The 16807-nt window shown below is 40.0% G+C and overlaps 1 protein-coding gene across 1 annotated transcript in view; it reads right to left on the bottom strand.

Annotated features, from left to right (window-relative positions):
• Positions 1 to 16807, bottom strand: part of LOC127570428 (FH1/FH2 domain-containing protein 3-like) — a 482262-nt gene that overhangs the window by 32019 nt on the left and 433436 nt on the right. Inside the window, 4 exon segments of the mRNA XM_052016002.1 lie at positions 1950 to 2111; positions 9902 to 9924; positions 9927 to 10020; positions 12901 to 13083. Of these exon segments, the coding sequence (XP_051871962.1) occupies positions 1950 to 2111; positions 9902 to 9924; positions 9927 to 10020; positions 12901 to 13083 (462 nt within the window).

The raw sequence follows: 16807 nt of genomic DNA, 5'->3' as shown, positions 1-16807 counted from the left end.
ATTCCCTCCTTGAGTTCCTTTCTGGCTTCTTTCTAATCCTCAAGTGCTCTGTTTGAACCTAGCTTCCTAAGCTTTACATACTTTTCCTTTTTCTTCTTGGCTGAATTCACCACCTCTCTCGACATCCAAGCTTCCCTTACCCTGCCATCCTTGTCCTTCCTTCTTACTGGAACATACCTGTCCTGTACTCTGTGCAGTTGGTCTTTAAACACCCTCCATATGTCAGATGTGGATTTACCCATAAACAGCTGTTCCCAATTAATTCTCCCTAGTTCCTGCCTAATGCTCTCGTAATTTGCCCTACTCCAATTTAATACTCTCACGCTAGGTCCATACTTATCCTTCTCTATAGCTGGCTTAAGACTTTTAAGGAGCTGTGGTTACTGTTCCCTAACTGTTCTCCCACTGAAAGGTTGGTCACCTGACCAGGCTCATTACCCAACACCAGGTCCAGTATGGCCCCTCTTCTCGTTGGACGATCTACATATTAAGAAACCCTCCTGGATGCACCTAACAAATTCTGCCCCGTCTACACCTCTTGCACTAAGGAGGTCCCAGTTTATATTAGGGAAGTTGAAGTCCCCCACGACAACAACCCTAATCTGCCTGCATCTCTGTTACTCAATGTCCTAGTGGCTATTGAGGGGTCTGTACTATAATCCCATCAGAGTGATTGCACCTTCCTTATTTTTGAGCTCCTACCCATATAGACTCAGTGGACGGGCCCTCCATTATGTCCCTCTGAGTGCAGCTGTGATATTGTCCCTGATTAGTAGAGCAACTTCCCCCCCAAAGCTCCTTTTCTATCTTTTCTAAAATATCACATTGTCTGGAATGCTGTGGGTGAGATCAATTGCATCTAACTTGATCAGTTGCATTCACATTGCAACTTGTAAGATCTCATCATCCAGTGACTCTAGGTAGAAAGGAAGTTTGGGGGAGCCGTAGCCAGGATTAGGTACAGTGGCTGTGATTCCCAACTTGATTAAAATATACTAGAACTGGGTGCTCAAACTGGCTGCTACACTTTCTTTGAGATTAGAGAATGATCAATGTTCTTTGAGAATGAATTTTTGTTGATACTCGTCCTTTTTCATATTTGCTCAGATGGATCACCATCCCATGGGGCTCAGGAAGTGTGGCACTCTACACCACAGTGAAAAGGCAATGATACCCAACCCAAGGAATACCGAGGGATAAAGCTGAGAACCTGACTCAATGGCAGATGCAATACTTTGGAAGTGCCAGCAGGATATTAACCATAAACTTGATCACTTTGCACTACAATGGACTTCGTATTGTTTTTTGTTCTAATTATTTTCTTTATTGTATAATTTTGTATAATTTATGTTTATCTTGTGAACGTTCTGTCTCTGAAACTATGTGCTGGTGATGCTGCTGCAAGTAAGATTTTCATTGCACCTATGTACTGCGCATATGACAATATACTCGACTTTGACTTTAAAGATATTCGAAGGCAGAGCAAGGTCGAGAGCCCATATTGCCTACCTTTGCTCTGATTCCTTATGTTGATAAGTTGCTGGCTTCGTATCTTTGCTGCAATGGGAGCATGGAAGCATGGAAGCAAGAGCAGGTTTTATGATAGCATTGCATAACCTCCAAATCTCCACGCTGGATTCCACATGCTACTTTATAGCCTTCTCCATTTTATGACTGATGCATAAATGTCTTCATATTTCCCCTAATCTAAAAAAATATTTATGTCTGAACTTTCCAGCAAGACGACAAACTGGGTGAAGTTGGTTGATTTCTGAGACCTTACTTTAATGTACTGGGATGTGAAAGATTCCACAATACCCCAAACTCCTTAACTTGAAAAGTTCTTGAGTAAAAGGCAGAACAATATTTTGTTACCTTCTGCTCTGGCTGGAAAATACAGCTGCACCATCTGGAGAATAGACAGACAGAATTTTTTTTTGCTGACATACCTTGGCTGACCTCGTGATGGCCCCAATCTCAGAGTACAGGTCTGAACTATCTGGAAATTTTTCCACCACAATGGTTGCAATGTGATGCAGAAGAGATTGCTTATGCACCGTGTCTTTCACCTCTGGAACTTTCTCCAAGTACCCCAGCTCAAAGCCTTTGGCCTACAAGAAAAGGGGAGAAAAATGCTTTTATCCAGTGCTTAGGCAAACATTCTTTTCCTTCCAAAACAGAACTTCAGAGCTGATAATTGTGGCTGAGACTACTCGAACATTTGGGAAGCTCTGCTACAAATGGAGAGAGAGAACCCAGTCCTATTTAAGCAGGTGAAGACTTGATTTGGAATCAACATTGATCTTAGTCATAGCATTCCAGTCAAGTGTTTTAAAATAAAATTCATACAAAATATAAATATGAACAATGATATGGGTGTTTGCCACAAAAGTTTGTATCCTCTGAATTATGAAGCAGAGACAATATATCCCCAATGTTTCCTATTCCAGCTCACATCTAGTGATTTCAAATAGAAGTAAGCTTGGCGGAGGTTTAGGTGGGCATAGAATCGCACTCAGGCTGCTATGGTCCCTAACTTGAATAGTCAGTCAACTCTTACTGTACTTAGGTAGTGTGCTTGCAACAACTATAAATCTGTATCCATCACACATGCTTTCAGAAGACAAAAGAAAATTAAGTGGGTGAAGGAGGGGTAGAGAGGGTTGTAGTTTGTGAAGTAAAGTTTGTGCAAATAAGTGCTCATTGCTGTGGAAAAATTCTCCTTTGTCCACTACAGCAACACAGATATCCCAGCAAAACATTTGCAATTGAAGAAGCCAAGCCTGAACAACAAGTTCCTAGTATCGCCACACGATCTCCTCTTAGATCCCAGGCCAACACCAAACCATCATAAAATAAGAAGACAGTAATTGCTAGCTGCTGTTGGTTTTAAAGTCATACTTCCTGCCTATTGGAAAGTTACTTTTAAAATAATTATATTACAAAACTTAAGCTATTTCCACTTGCTGCCTTCTGCAGTGTGTTAGATCTGTAATCATGACTTCTAGGCAGGTCCCCATCTTTTCCTATCTCAGATACGACTGATGTTTAAAACTTAGAATTAGTAGACAAGCTGACATTTTGTCAGCCTTCTGATTAGCAGCTTTACATAAGGCTGTTAAGCTACTCAGAAACTAATGTCACCAAGTGTTGATGTGCATAATAATTCAATCAGTCTTTAATTTGATCCCAACAACTTTTTTGTTTGCTCTTTTTGTTTATTGATAATCATGCTTTTGGCATTTGGTTATTGGTGACATTAAGAGCATTGTAATGGACAAAATAAAAACGCATACTTCATGAACTTCCTCTCCTTGACTTGAATTCAGTTAGTGGTGGTTTATTTTTCCACTATTGTGACAATGGATACAAAGGACACATTAACAAATCTGTTACCACCATTTAATACAAATTTTCTTTTCACTTTGTTCTTTTCAGAGATTTGTAAAGAAAACAGAAAATTACTCTTAACTTTAACTGCTTTTTTAACTACCTTTGTAGACCTTTCTTTATTGTTTTTAAATCAGTCTCTCAGTCTTCAGGATTTGCACATCTCCTTGCATAAGTAGCTATTTTTAGCTTGCATCTGTCTCATTTGCAGCTGTGCTTCTCAAGGAATATAATACCTCCGCTTTTAAACCTCCTTAATTCAGCATTCCACTCCCCTGGGTTTCTGTGACCTTATACACTCTTCCATTAAGGTATTTACTGAAGCTCAGGTTGGGGACAGCTGATTAGTTAGTCTGCACGCATAGGGTCTACCTTTCTCTGACACTGCCCTGGGCCACTAAAGCCTTTTGTTTTGCTCAGCTTTCCATGTTTTTCTCCAACTCTCCTATTCACCTGTAATCATTTGCAACTCTTCTGGTTTTACATGCTACCATTACCATCTCCATTTCACTCGCACCATCACCCTTCATCTCATTTAATAAATCCTGCACTCTTTCATAGAACAGTACAGTACAGCACAGGACAGGCCCTTCGGCCCATGACATTGTGCCAACCTAATTAAACCAATGACTCCTAATTCACCTAATCCCTCTTCCCCACACTCGACCATATCCTTCCCTTCTCTGCATATTCATGTGCCTATTAAAGAGTCTCTTAAATGCTCCTATGCTATTCGCCTCTACCACCATCCCTGGCAGTGCATTCCAGGCCCCCACCACTCTCTGTGTAAAAAAAACTTGCCTCGCACATCTCCTTTGTACTTTCCCCCTCTCACCTTAAATACATGCCCTCTAGTACTAGACAATTCAATCCTGGGAAAAAGACAGTGGCTGCCTACTCTATCTATGCCTCCCATAACTTCATAAACTTCTATCAGATTTCTCCTCAGCCTCCACCGCTTGAAGGAGAACAGCCCCAGCTTTTCCAATCTCTCCTCATAGCACATGTCCTCCAAACCAGGCAACATCTTGGTAAACTTCCTCTGCACCCTCTCCAAAGCCTCCACATCCTTCCTATAATGAGACAACCAGATTTGAACCCAATACTCTAAATATGGCTGAACCAGAGTTTTATAAAGTAGTAACATAATTTCTTGGCTGTTGAACTCAGTGCCTCAACTAATGAAGGAATGAATGCCCTACGCCTTCTTTATTACCGGATCAACCTGTGTGACCACTTTTAGGGAGCCATGTACCTGGATCCCAAGATCCCTCTGTTCATCAACACTATTAAGGATCCTGCCATTAACTGTATACTCTCCCCTTATGTTGGATCTCCCAAAGTGCAACACCTTACACTTGCCTGGATTAAACTCCATCTGCCACTACTCTGCCCAAATCTGCAACTGATCTAAATCCCAATGTATTCTTCAGAAATCTGCTATGCAATCCACAATGCCACCCGTCTTTGTGTCGTCTGCAAACTTACCCACCCTACCACATTTTCATTCAAATCATTTATTTATATATATATATATATATAACATATGACAATAGAGGTACAGATCCCTGTGGAACACCACTAGTCACAGACCTCCATCCAGAATAAGACCCATCCATCACAACCTTCTGTCTTCTATGGTCAAGCCAATTTTGAATCCAATCAGCCAAGTCACTGTGGATCCTATGACCAATTTTTTTGAATGAGCCAACCATGCGGGACCTTGTTGAATGCCTTACTAAAATCCATGGATACAAAATCCATTGCTCTACCTTCATCAATCACCTTTGTCACCTCCTCAAAAAACTCAATCAGATTAGTCAGGCATGACCTGCCCTGCACAAAGCCATGGTGACTGTCCCTAATTAGACTGTGCTTCTCCAAGTGCTCATAAATCCTATCCCTAAGGATCCTCTCCATCAGTTTCCCTACTACTGATGTGAGAATCATTGGTTTATAACTTCCAAGATTATCCCTATTTCTGTTCTTGAACCAAGGGACAAGATTAGCTACTTGCCTGTCCTCCAGCACCACACCTGTGGCTAGCGAAGATACAAAGATCTTGGTCAAGGCCTGAGCAATCTCATCTCTCAAGTCTCTCAATACCCTGGGGCATATCCATTAGGCCCTGGGGATTTATCCACCTTAATGTTTTTTCAAGAGACCTAGCACCACCTCTTTTCCAATCTCAAAATGCCCTAGCATCTTAGCATGCTCCACTCTGATAATCACTATCCTCTACATCCTCCTTGGTAAATACTGATGCAAAGTACTCATTTAAGATCTCGCCCACATCTTCCGCCTCCAAACACAAGTTCCCTCCTTTATCCTTGAGTGGTCCTACTGTCTCCCTTGTTATCCTCTTGCTCTTGATGTATGTATAGAATGCCTTGGGATTCTCTTTAATCCTACTCACCAAGGATTTTTCATGACCTCTTCTTGCTCTCCTGCATCCTTTCTTGAGTTCCCTTCTGGCTCCTTTATAGTTTTCAAGCACCCTGTTCAATTCTAGCTTCCGGAGCCTTAAATAAGCTTCCTCAGCTTTAAATAAGCTTCCTCCTTCTTCTTGACTAAATTAACTACCTCTCTCATCATCCAAGTTTCCTGTGCCTTGCCATCCTTGTCATTCCCTCTTACTGGAGCAAACCAGTCCAAAACTCTGTGCTGCTGGTCTTTAAACAACCTCTACATGTCAGGTGTGGACTTGTCCAAAAACAACTCTTCCCAATTTACTCTCCTAGCTCCTGTCTGATGCCCTCATAATTTGCCCTACCCAAATTCAATACTTTCCTGCAAGGTCCACTCCTTATTCATAGCTATCTTAAAGCTTTCCTTGTCTGTCCATTCCTTTGGCTCCATAACTAGTTAAAAAATAGTTAAATCTTATATAGATCGGAAAAGTTAATCATTTCTCCCTCCACAGATGTTGATTGATTTGAACACTTTTTAAATGACATCATACTTAGTGGCTAGAAAGGTTTCCTAGAACTATGAGTTGTCGATTTAACATCTTTGTTTAGTTCCTTTCATGTTTAGCTCAGCAAGTTGCTTTTACAAACCAATTACATCAAATCTCCATGTCAAGACAATAATCCCAAATGAATGCCGCCAAGTGCATCTCTCTGGTTGTTACCCCAACTCCACACATTGATATATATTTTTTAAAAAGTTAGTCTTTCTATTGCTGGTCTTTAATCTTAGCCATTCATTGTTACCTAGTGTAGGTATAGATTTGGGTTCTGATGAAAGGTCTTTGACTGAAGTGTAACTCTGTATCTCTTACCACAGAGGCTGCTTGACTTGCTGTGTGTTTCCAGCATTTTCTGTTTGTTTTCTCAGATTCCCCTGCATTGGAATTTTTTTTTTTGTTATTTTCATAAGCCTAGTTTTGGAGTAACAGTTAACTTCTGGCATATGTACTTGGAGTTAAATAGAGAAATCCAGAAGCTGCTAACATCACTTCCCTGCTCCTCCACAGGGAGTTCTGTTTTTCAAACTTCTCCACCAATATCTTCAGAAATCAGTGACCTGCAGAAGTTGCAAACTAGGCCAAATACTTAATCTTCTTACTGCAAAAAAACAGCTCAAAATCTTGGAACTTTTGTTGGATGTGGAGCCACTTAGTTTTTAATAAATCCAATTGATGGTAAAATAAAATTTGTTTCTTCCTTTATTCTTCCATTAAAGAATTATATTTTAGTTTTTATTATAATGTATGTATTCCAGTTTTATATTGCACTCTGTAAAAATTTGAAGTACCTATTTAAAATCTTGATTTCCTGGATTAGCATCAAGACAAGTTGTTAAGGTATCCTTGGCTTTGTAAACAGTGGCCCAGAATACAAAATAAGTGATGCTAATCCACTACAAATGACAGGTTATGCTGCAGCTAGAATACTTGGTTCAATTCCGGTCATTGTATTTTGCCAAAGTTTAAGGCTCTGATACACAACATATGGCCCATACACACCTTGGTTGGCAATGAGTCACTCACACTCATTAGTCCCATTTCTGCACTTACCTGCAACACATTCTGGATGGGTACTGCCCAGAATGGTTGACAGTGGCCCTCATTAATTCCAACAACCTACCCAGGACCCTGAAACTGGATCCTAAACAGCAAAGCCCTGCCAAGCCTTGACATTCAGTTAAGTCGTGCCTTCAGGCAGAACTATTTGAACATTCATGAATATCGCTGACATTCACAAACATTCAAAAACGACCAAAAAATAATAAAAAATAAATAATTCTATTCACGATACCTGTGTTTTAATGATTTAACAATGTAAATTTTAAATAATTAGGACACTAGAAACATCAAAACCAATGTATTTAAATACAACTGCAGTCAATTAATTCAAAATGAAATACGCTGAAATCTGCCTCCATCTCTTTCTGAGCCATTATTGACCATTGATTGACCATTGAATACTGACATGGCACATATTGGCATCCAGATTTCTCAGTGATTTTAGTATTCTGCCATTTTACTTCTGAATGCAGCCGGAGTGACAGAATCTTTTATGAAGTTTGAGACTTCCCTGTCATGGACATTAGAAGTATTTGAACTGTCAATTTGCCCTTGCTGCCAAACAGTTATGCACCAAAATTCCAGGCCTTTAAAAGTGTACAGAGGAGATTTATGAGGATGATGCAGGAATGTGGGAGTTTGGTTTGGTGGGAATAATAGATACTGGGATTACTCTCCTTTGGTATGTGAAGGTTAAGAAGAGATTTAGTAGAGGTGACCAAATTATGATCAGTTTTGAGAAAGTAAGCAAGGAGGAACTGTTTCCACTGGCAGGAGAGTTGGTAACTTGGAAACAGATTTAAAATAATTGATAGAAGAACCAAAATGAGACACTTATTTTTGTTTTACATATAGTGATTTATGATCTGGACTGTGCTACCTAATAGTGAAGCAAATTCAACTGTAACTTTAAAAGGGCATTGAATATATACCTGAAAAGGCAACATTTACAGGGAGATAAGCAAAGAACAGAAGAGTGGGACTAGTTGAATACTACTTTCTAAGGAGTTGCCATAAGCGTGAATGGTCAAATGGCCTTCTGTGTTCTTTTATTGTAGGTTTGTTGATTATTTAAGAATTTAAAATGTTAAAATTTGCTTGTGGGATTGTGGCATTACCAGCCTGGCCAGCATTCATTGCCTTTCTTAACTGCTGCTCTGCTGATTGGCTTGTTGAACCTTTCAGAAGACAATTAAGAGTGAACCACATACGAGTCTGGAGCTCTGTATAGGTCAGACCAGGTAAGGACAAAAGATTACTTTTCCTCAAGATCATTAGGGCAGCAGAAAGACTTTTTATTACCATAAACCCAGTATTACCCTTAATCTGCTTTCAATTCGTATTTATAGATAGAAATTAATGTTACCATACATAACTGACTTGAAAAAATAGTGCATCCATTCAAAATGATTGACACTTTTTAAAAACCTTGAATAAATTTATCTTGCGGTGCAGTGGAAATAGTCCCAATATCTTACTTTCTCTTCAATACTATGATTTTGTTTCACTGGCATCATCCTGATAAATTTCACACTGCATGTTCTCTGCAGTTTTGTGTTGAGTCAATACAGAGACATTGTCTCTCTTTTATGACGTGATATATTTAAAAATTACCAAGCAACCTCTCCACCAATAAAGATATCATGTGTTGAAATCTTTCAGATTTTAATCATCACTGAGCACATAAAAGGTTTTGCAAAACCTCATCTGTTTTTTTCTCTTTCGTAATCCATTCTGTCTTTTCATCTTTTTATTGCACTTATTGTATTTGATTTGACATCAACTTCGCTATTTCCAACTGACACTTCCTAGTTAAATCTCTGTACTGCTCATCAATATTTTTTTCTATCTAATTAGATACATGTAGTCTTTGTGGGCTCTTTGGTTGTCCATTGACTAGAACACCAAAGAGCCCACAAAGACTACATGTATTCAATAATACAGGTAGAGCAACCAACAGAATGTTCTTTACTGAAAGCAATCAACTTACATTTAACAGTGGCTGGTACAACAATGTACTAAAGGTCATCCTTATGATACAATTAGTTCTTAAAGATTCATTTATATTCATATACACAACAATACACAGATCCTTTCCACGTTTGCAAAGGTCCCAGATCTCAGATAGCTTCCGGGGTGTAGTGCTGTTGATGAACCACAACTCACCTTGGGAAACTCTGTGGAAAGTCTATTAGAAAGTGCAGGTTCAACATATGGCTGAGAGTTTGTTACTCATCGTAAATCCAACCCATTATCTTTTAAGGGAAAATTATACTAATATTTAAACCAGGGGAACAGTCAAGTCTAAAGAGAGAGAGAATGCAGTGGCATAGTTTAAGTTAAGGAATCTGAATATGTCCTTCTTGTGCTATGTGACTTGATTACCTTGCATCAATTTAAGACACATCTTAAAGAATCCTCACAGAATGCCCAAGAGCAGAATGTACTTCATATAAAGAATGAGAAAACAGGAAGACTCACATTTGATGCATTTAAGAAGTTCCTATTGCCAGTAATGTAGCCAGGATATATCTTAAAGTTTTATTATTTTCTAACTGGTCCATTCCTTCTTTCAAGTCCTGTAGAGGCTCCGCAACTTCCTGTAGCCAGAACAAGGACAAGTCAGACCTTCAAGGTCATAAGTAGGACATGCATTGTGCAATATATTTACAATCACATTATAAAGCCAATGTAAAAATGTATAAAGCTAAAGCTAATATTTAAATTGTGGGAAGGCGAATTATGAGGCTATAGGTTGAGAACTTGGGAATGTAAATTGGCGGTGACATTTTGGAGGGAAATGTACTATGGAGATGTGGTCGATGTTTCAGGGATCTTTTGCAGGACGTTAGGGATAAATTTGTCCCGGTGAGGCAGAAAAGGAATGGTAGGGTGAAGGAACCGTGGGTGACGAGAGAGGGTGAACAAATAGTTAGGAAGAAGAGGGCAGCATACATAAGGTTGTAAGCAGCAAGGATTGGACAGGGCTCGTGAGGAATATAGAGTAGCAAGGAAGGAACTTAAGAAGGGCTGAGGAGAGCGAGAAGGGGACATGAAAAGGCTTTGGCGAGTAGGGTTAAGGAGAATCCCAAGGCTTTTTTCTCATACGTAACGAGCAGAAAGGATGGCTAGGGTAAGGTAGGTCTGATTAAAGACAAAGGTGGGAGGATGTGCCTGGAAGCTGTCGAAGTGGTGGGGTTCTCAATGAATACTTCTCTTCCGTATTCACCAGGAGAGGGGTCTTGATGATGCTGAGAACAGTGTAGGTGAGGGTAATGTTCTAGAGTATGTAGATATTAAAAGAGAGGATGTGTTGGAGTTACTAGAAAATATTAGGACAGATAAGTCCCCGGGGCCTGACGCAATATTCCCCAGGCTGCTTCGTGAGGCGAGGGAGGAGATTGCTGAACCGTTGGTTAGGATCTTTGAGTCCTCGTTGTCAACGGGGATGCTACTGGAGGATTGGAGGGTGGCGAATGTTGTCCCCTTATTCAAAAAGGTAGTAGGGATAATCCAGGGAATTACAGACCAGTGAACCTTACGTCTGTGGTGGGTAAGCTGTTGGAAAGGATTCTAAGAGATAGGATCTATGAGCATATGGAGAAACATGGACTGATTAGGGACAGCCAGCATGGCTTTGTGAAGGGAAGATCTTGCCTCAAAAACCTGATAGGGTTCTTTGAGGAGGTGACCAGGAAGATTGATGAGGGTAGTAGTAGTGGATGTGGTCTACATGGATTTTAGTAAGGCATTTGACAAGGTTCCGCATGGTAGGTTTCTTCAGAAGGTCAGAGGCCAAGGGAGCCGGGGAAGTTTGGCCGTGTGGATTCAAATTGGCTTGCCTGTAGAAAGCAGAGGGTTGTAGTGGAGGGAGTGCATTCGGATTGGAGGGCTGTGACTAGTGGTGTCCCACAGGGATTGGTTCTGGGACCTCTAGTTTTTGTGATATTTATTACGACTTAGATGAGGGGGTGGAAGATCGGTGGTGTTGTGGATAGTGTGGAGGACTGTCGAAGCTTACAGAGGGATATTGATAGGATGCAGAGCTGGGCCGACAAGTGGCAGATGGAGTCAATCCAGAGAAGTGTGAGGTAGTACACTTTGTAAGGACAAACTCCAAGGCGGAGTACAAGGTAAATGGCAGGATCCTGGGCAGTGTAGAGGAGCAGAGGGATCTGGGTGTTCATATCCACAGATCACTGAAAGTTGCCTCACAGGTGGATAGGGTAGTTAAGAAAGTTTATGGGATGTTAGCTTTCATAAAATCGTGGGGATTGAGTTTAAGAGCCGCGAAGTGATGATGCAGCTTTACAAAACTCTGGTTAGTACTGTCCAGTTCTGGTCGCCTCATTATAGGAAGGTTGTGGAGGCGTTGGAGAGGGTGCAGAGGAGACTTACCAGGATGCTGCCTGGATTAGAGAGTATGAGGATTATGAGGAGAGACTAAAGGAGCTAGGCTGTTCTCATTTGGAGAAAGGAGGATGAGGGGAAGACATGATAGAGGTATACAAGATATTGAGAGGAATAGATAGAGTGAACAGCCAGCGCCTCTTTCCCAGGGTGCCAATGTTCAAAACAAGTGGACATGGCTTTAGGTATTGGGTGGAAGTTCAAGGGTAATGTCAGAGGGAGGTTTTTCACCCAGAGAGTGGTTGGTGCATGGAATGCGCTGCCTGGGGTGGTGGTGGAGGCTGATACATTGACAAGTTCAAGAGATTGTTAGATAAGCATATGGAGGAATTTGAGTTAGAGGGATATGTGGGAGGAAAGGGGTTAGATAGTCTTAGGTGTAGTTTGAAGGGCGGCACAACATGGTGGGCCGAAGGGCCTGTATTGTGCTGTATTGTTCTATGTAACATTTACACCTGAAGTCAGAGAAACTGCATATAAATTACACCAACAATAACAAAAACCAGAGCTTATTGAAAAAGGTGGTGTGGGAAATGAAACTTGATGTGGAAATTCTTGACTTGCATTCCATATTTTTCCATGCAGATTTGCTGCACATCTAAGATAAATGACAAAACAGCTAGATTGATAACTCTTTTGCAATGCATGCAGTTTAACCCACGCAGCTTAGTAACTTCATATTGTGGCAGTTGTTATTCATAATTGAACATTTATAATTTTCTGTAAATTACACTTGTACCCTAATACACACAAATTTTCAAACTGCACTGAGTTGCAATATTAACCTAGTACAGGAAACTGTGCCTTCAACAATATACATTTCCTCAGCCATCAACAAACATACAAATGAGCATAGCATGAAATTAAAATCCTAATCAGCCCTGGTATTTTATTCCAACATCATTTTCATCAACATTTGTTACTGAGAGCAACCTATCCACATTCCTTATAAGCAGGAAAGGGCCCGCTGGACTTTTTTTGTTCACTTACTCAGCTAAACTCTGTAAAATGCATGCTGTTAATAAATACACCACATATCATAGATCAAGTTATTTTTGGGTCTGAGTTACCTTCTCCACGGTTTCATGGTCTAGCTTGAAGGCCCAGAGCTGGAGTCTAGCTGAGAGTTCACTAATGGAAGACAAGGTGAGAAGAAACTGTTCTGCAGAACCTAAAGGAATGTCAGGATTCAACAGCTGGGCTTCTTGGATCTTCTGCTTTTCTTCTTCACTGGGAATCATGGTCAAGATTTTCTAAAATAAAATCAGATTTATGACAGCCATTTATTTGACAAAATTTGCAGGAAGGGCCATTTTCTTGGTGATCCATATGTATTATAGTTTGAGAGTGAATTTCCCTTATGGTGTGCTTCTCTAACAATACAGGTTAAGAACAACTAAATATTCAATCTCTCAAGCCTCCTGATGAAAGGCTGATCACTATTTTCCTATGTAGCCGAGTTTAACTATTATTAGTGTGCAAATATTTTGGATAATTAGTGATTATCAATATTTTAATGTTGAACATGCCAAATCTGAGATTTCAAAAGAAGGAAAATTTAGTAACAAAATTACTAAGTGATGCTTTGAAAGTCTAAACTTTGCCCTGCTTTGAACCCTTTAGATTCTTCTTAAAACAGAAAATATGGTCTCAGAATCTTTCCATCTGAACAGCTCATTTTGTAAACTGTGAAGAATACTATTCTCACTGAAGATGCAATTTTTGGAAAAAACAGCTTGACAGGACATCAGAGACAAAATTAAGAACAGTCAAAATTTAATCAGATGCTACAACGGGAGCTAGATTTCAAGGGCACCAGACACAAATGTACCAGTGGCTTTCTCTCAGCTCCAACATTTCCTTTGTTAGTCGTAATTTAGTGATAGAACACTCTCTCCAGTCAGAAGATTGTGGGTTCAGATCTGACTCTAGAGTCTTGACCATCTAACTCAAGGTGACTCTCTTTTTCAGTACTAGGAAAGGTGCCAATATTTATTTGAAATGTTGAAACTGCCTCTTGAGTGCATGTAAAAGATCTCAAGGAGCATCGGGAAACAGCACTGATAACTTCAGCATACATGTAGGTCCAGTGTAAGCATTGGAAGGCATGTACAATTTTCTAAACGATCCATCCACAGTGTCAAACGCTTCCTGCCACATTTGTGGCAGAGTCTACAGGTCTTACAATGGCCTCATGGAAGCAGGTCATCTTCAATCCTGAGGGAATAACTTGGAAGAAAATTCAATGATACTATTTCTTTACAGCAGTAGCAGAGTCCTGGTACCCACTTATCAAAAAAGATCTTACTGGCTGCAAATTGGCTGCTGCATTTCCTACATAAAACTGACTTCAGTTGGAAAGTGCTTCGAAGCATCCTGAAGTTGTGAAAGATAAATAGAAGTTTTATATTTCTGTAGTCCTGAGGAGTAAAGTCCATAAAAAATGGGAGCATTAATTCTACTGCACTTGTTTTAATTTCTTCACAAGCTTTGGACAGTGAGTGGGTGGAAGAGGGAGTGAATTTGTGCTCCACAGTACTTGGAATGATGAACAGTAATGTGTCCCTTCTCATGCAACTGGCTGTCCAAACTTCACGGTACTTGAATGCAGAAGGAAAGACTGAACTAAAATCATCAAATAGCATCTGAAAGGACCAAAGAGTTGTTTTAATTTTTCACTTATATTACAAATTATTTCCTCTCCTTTAAATCCTTTTCCCACATCCAGCCTCTCCAACTTGCTGATCAAGCCTATTTCACAAGCTCTTCCAAACACCAAAGCATGGGTGAGAGTAATTTAACCTCCCTTTCCATCTGCAGCCAACCCTCTCCACAATATATCATTAAAATGAAAAGCCTTTCCTAAATCTCCTTCGGGCAGGTTTTGAAATGAAAGAGTTAACATTGGAACTCCACATTAATTCCCTGCAGCCCATTTCCCAGATATGCTCATCAAGAGTTTGAGGAAGAAGATGCATCTTACGTTTGAACTCTGTTTCTCTGTCCACAGATGCTGACTCACAGGGTACGTATTTCCAGTGATCCAGCATCTGCTCCTAATTTCTGGTATCTGATTTGATTTTCTTTCTGTTCTGTCCCCAACAGTTGAATACATTCCTGAAAATCTTCCATTTTTTCTTTGGCTTTTCTTGGATGGTATACTAAAATGGTAAATCTAGAGACGGTTGTAATCAGTTGATATCTCAAAAACATGATCTGCTGTGGTGACTTAGCACAATGGTTACATTGCCCTTTTTAGACAAGTCTTACAAAATTGGTTTGGACAATTACAGGGAAGCATCTGGGTGGAATGGAGCAGATTATATCCAACAGGATGATATAATTGCTATTAATTTCAACATCCAACCTAGAGAAGGAAGGAGAAAGGATCACATAGATAATGGGGAAACAAGTTGGAAACTTTCCTCTGTGCAATGGGTGTAAGAAAATAACAAACCCACTCTTCAGAAGCTGCTTTACGATGTAGCCCAGCGCACAGAGGAAATTTAACCCTCTGACTGGTTACATTTGCCAATTATTTTTTTAAACTCACAATTAATCTTTAAAGTAAAACAAAAATCTTTTCTTTCTGAGTTATGGCTGCCACCATCAACCAATCAGAACAGTAGCACAGCTAATAGAGCTGCTGCCTCACAGCTTCAGTGACCCAGGTTCAATCCTGACCTCTGGTGCTGTCTGTGTGGAGTTTGCTCATTCTCTCTGTGAACGTGTGAGCTTCCTCTGGGTGTCCTGTTTCCTCCACGTCCCAGTAACGTGCAGGTTGGTAGGTTAAAATGCCACTGCAAATTGCCTCTAGTGTGTGAGTGGATAATAAAATCTGAGGGGAGTTGATGGGATGTGGGGAGAATAAAAATAGTATTAGTGTAAATGCGTGCTTAATGGTTGGTACAGACTCAGTGTGCTGAAGGGCCTGCTTCCAAGTCATATGACTCTAAGATCAGGAACTTTGGAACCAAGTAGAGTAGGGTTGGGATGGGAACAAATCCCACATTGCTTTCTTGATTTGGTTGCGGAAAACTTGAAACATTTAACTAAGTTATTGGTTTGTGAGAATCACAATTATGGTGACACTTATTTAGTGTTTGCCTGATCCTCTTTCACAATAAACTAAGCAGCTAAAAATAGAATTTCCTCTGAAAGGATTTTCCAAGCAAACATAGCTGCTGCCTTACAACAAGAATTAATTTTCTCCTACTGGCAGCAACTGCTGCTTGAAATAAGGTGAAAGTCCAGAAAAGTTAGGACCTTACACCAATTAACTTGACTATTCCTCTCACTGCACATATGGAGCTATGTCTATCAGAAGTTAAACTGATGAATTAAGGGAGAAGGCCTTTTATTCATTTATACTGTGATTCACGCTTAGATTTGTAGTTGTCCAAAATGCCAAAAAATGCAAATAAAAGCCAAAATCTCCAGCCTACATTTAAAAAATAAACACCATCCCTCAGCACTCATATCTCCATCAGTAATTCTTAAGCTCTCACTGTGGCCAACTCTGTGTACTTCAATAAAAATGATGGAACACTGGATATATGTGAAACAATGCTGATATTTGGTAATTAAAGGCCATAATGTTCCACTTCCCTATCTTTGAAATTCATCATTAAGTTGAACAAAAAATAGCCATAGTCATTTCATAAGACGTAGGTATCATTGGTAAAGGTCAACATCCATTGCTCAGCCCTAAGTGCCCTTGAGAAGGTGAAGGTGAGTTACCTTGGTGAACTAATGCAGTGCTTCTGGTGAAGACACTTCTACATTGGCATTAGGTAGTGAAACACGCAGGTACTTCCATCTGCACCTGCATCAAATAATGGGCATAGGATGCATTCTCTTCCTCGTTTAAGTTCCTCTCCTTGACCTGGAGTAATTCAAATCCTAAATTCCACCTGAATGCTCATAGCTTTAAACTTTTTCCACAGCTTGTAACAAGATTGATATGTGGAGAATGCA

Source organism: Pristis pectinata, chromosome 5 (genome assembly GCF_009764475.1).
Source record: "Pristis pectinata isolate sPriPec2 chromosome 5, sPriPec2.1.pri, whole genome shotgun sequence".
Taxonomy (NCBI): Eukaryota; Metazoa; Chordata; class Chondrichthyes; order Rhinopristiformes; family Pristidae; genus Pristis; species Pristis pectinata.
Note: the sequence above shows the minus strand (reverse complement) of the source record. Positions and strands in the feature narration are given on the sequence as shown.